The sequence below is a fragment of the Macaca nemestrina genome, chromosome 19 (assembly GCF_043159975.1).
Source record: "Macaca nemestrina isolate mMacNem1 chromosome 19, mMacNem.hap1, whole genome shotgun sequence".
Classification (NCBI taxonomy): Eukaryota; Metazoa; Chordata; class Mammalia; order Primates; family Cercopithecidae; genus Macaca; species Macaca nemestrina.
The window spans coordinates 71,438,218-71,440,397 of record NC_092143.1 but is presented as its reverse complement, the minus strand read 5'-3'; the positions used below and the strand labels follow the sequence as shown (position 1 = coordinate 71,440,397).

The 2,180-nt window shown below is 44.9% G+C and overlaps 1 protein-coding gene across 1 annotated transcript; it reads right to left on the bottom strand.

Moving 5' to 3' along the window:
• Nucleotides 1-1,145: 1,145 nt before the first annotated feature.
• LOC105464681 (centrin 1) lies at nucleotides 1,146-1,908 on the bottom strand. The gene has a single exon (XM_011712724.2). It carries the CDS (start codon nucleotides 1,821-1,823, stop codon nucleotides 1,305-1,307), a length of 519 nt encoding a protein of 172 aa, XP_011711026.1. The 5' UTR covers nucleotides 1,824-1,908; the 3' UTR covers nucleotides 1,146-1,304.
• Nucleotides 1,909-2,180: the final 272 nt, after the last annotated feature.

Sequence of the window (2,180 nt, the reverse complement as noted above, 5' to 3'; positions counted from 1 at the left end):
AGGATTTAATTTAGGTTTAGTTGTGACCAAAATATCCTGCCTTTTTGTTTTGTTGCCTATTATTAAAACACTAGTCAAAGCCTCCATCTCAGCAGATCTATTTATTTTCCCACAATTACATTTAAAAAATTTTCTTTACCTTCAGATTTGTAGATATTCAAAATGATAGATATCTTACTCCAAAGCAAGAAAGAATTTATAACAGAAAACAAGCAGTATTAACACATAAACAAGCCACAGTGGAACAGTTTACTGGGATTTGTAAAATAGAGCACTACTTAAACGCCAGACACTCTAACATCAACTATATCTCAGAGGGGCTAAAAGTCAAGTACCAAGAAACAAGATGTTCTAAGGATTGGTGGGGAGAAAGTGTCTTATAATCAAGCAGTAAGGAGATGACTAAGGTTTTAATAGTCTGATATCTAAGATATTTGTTGATATTTCCAAGGACTGTAAGTAGCTTAAAATGTTATATTAAGGTATTCCCTACAATTTCCTAAACTAAGATCCTACATTTGTAGATATTTACTCAAAATCATTTGTTAGCATAACCTCTTAAGCAAATTATACTTTGCTTGGGCCAGTATTAGATTTTATTTTTATTCTGTAGCCCAGGTATACATACTAGCCCTAGATAAATGCACGGTGGACAATTTACACACAAACGAAGAATCGGTGGACAATTTACACACAAATGAAGAATCATTTGCACGTATGAAGCCAGTGAATAGTCTAAATTGCACAACGTACTACCACCCAAGCAAGCCTATTCTTTAAAAGATTATCTGTCCTGAGCTCAGTAAGTTTGTAAGTGGCCACTCTGTTTTCCTTCAAACTGGTATTCAGCTAAGTGGACAGGCTAGGCAAATCTACTGGCAGATTCCATCTCATTATGCTGGAACAATGACTGGAATTTAAGGAATGATATATGAAGCAAGATAATTTAAGACCACCAAAGAAGTGACAAAGGGAATCACATTTTTGTGTGTCCCAGAAGTTGTCCTGCCTCCAGCTCAACGGATGTCTCTGCAAGTTCAGCACAGGGCAAATGGAGGGCGTACTCAAACTTCAGGGCCCTTTGTTTAACCTTATGTGCTCCAGGTAGGCTCTTGAGAATTAAAAACCAAAACTCACATTACAAGCATCTTTCAAATTCTATAATTGAACTAGAGATATGGAAATAGATCTAGACAAATTATGGGGGTGAGGGGGTGAAGAAGGGACAGGCAACCGCCGTCCTCTAAGGTTTCACAAAATGGAAGCGGGGAACCCAGAGAGTCACTTTAGCTTCTGAACCGACTTCAGTAAAGGTTGGTCTTCTTCATGATCCGAAGGAACTCCTCCTCATTCACTTCGCCGTCCCCGTCCCGATCAGCTTCGTCGATCATCTCCTGCAGCTCCTCATCCGTGAGGTTTTCCCCCAGCTCGTTGGCCACGCGCTTCAGGTTTTTGAACGAGATCTTCCCGGTCTCATCGTCATCAAAGAGCCTGAAGGCCTTCAGGATTTCTTCTTTGGTGTCCTTCTCGGACATCTTCTGAGTCATCACGGCCAGGAAGTCATTGAAGCTGATCTTCCCCGTGCCTTCCTTGTCCACCTCGGAGATCATCTTCTTCATCTCTTCCTTCCTGGGTTCGAAGCCCAGAGCTCTCATGGCCACCTTCAGCTCTTTCACGTCGATGGTCCCGCTTCCGTCCGCGTCAAAGAGGTCAAACGCTTCCCGAACTTCTTGCTTCTGATCTTCAGTGAGCTCGGGCTTAGGCGCCAACTTTCTCTTTTGGCTGGTGGGGGCGGCGCTGGGCTTCTTGAAGCTGGAAGCCATTCTCCCGCCTCGGCTGTGATCCCAACGGCGCCGCCCCGCGCTCGCGCTCCGGCGCCCCCAGCTGGCGCGGCGCGGGGCCACCCGTAGTTCACCGCCAACCCCTAAGTCCGTTGGGGGTTGGAGCGGGCCTGAGGAGACTCTTCCTACGCCCCCACATCTGCGAGATCCTGTTCACGCGAGAATCCGCAGTTCCCTCGGTATTACCCAGTTTCCACGAGTTGACGCCTGAGCTGGAAAACAGCTTGTAGCCGCCGTGGTCTTCCGTAATTGACTGGAGCTGGCAGTTCTTTCCAAGATATTTGCTAGCATCCATAAGACCCCAGTTTTATAGTTTTATAGGTTTATTTAGAGCTTCTG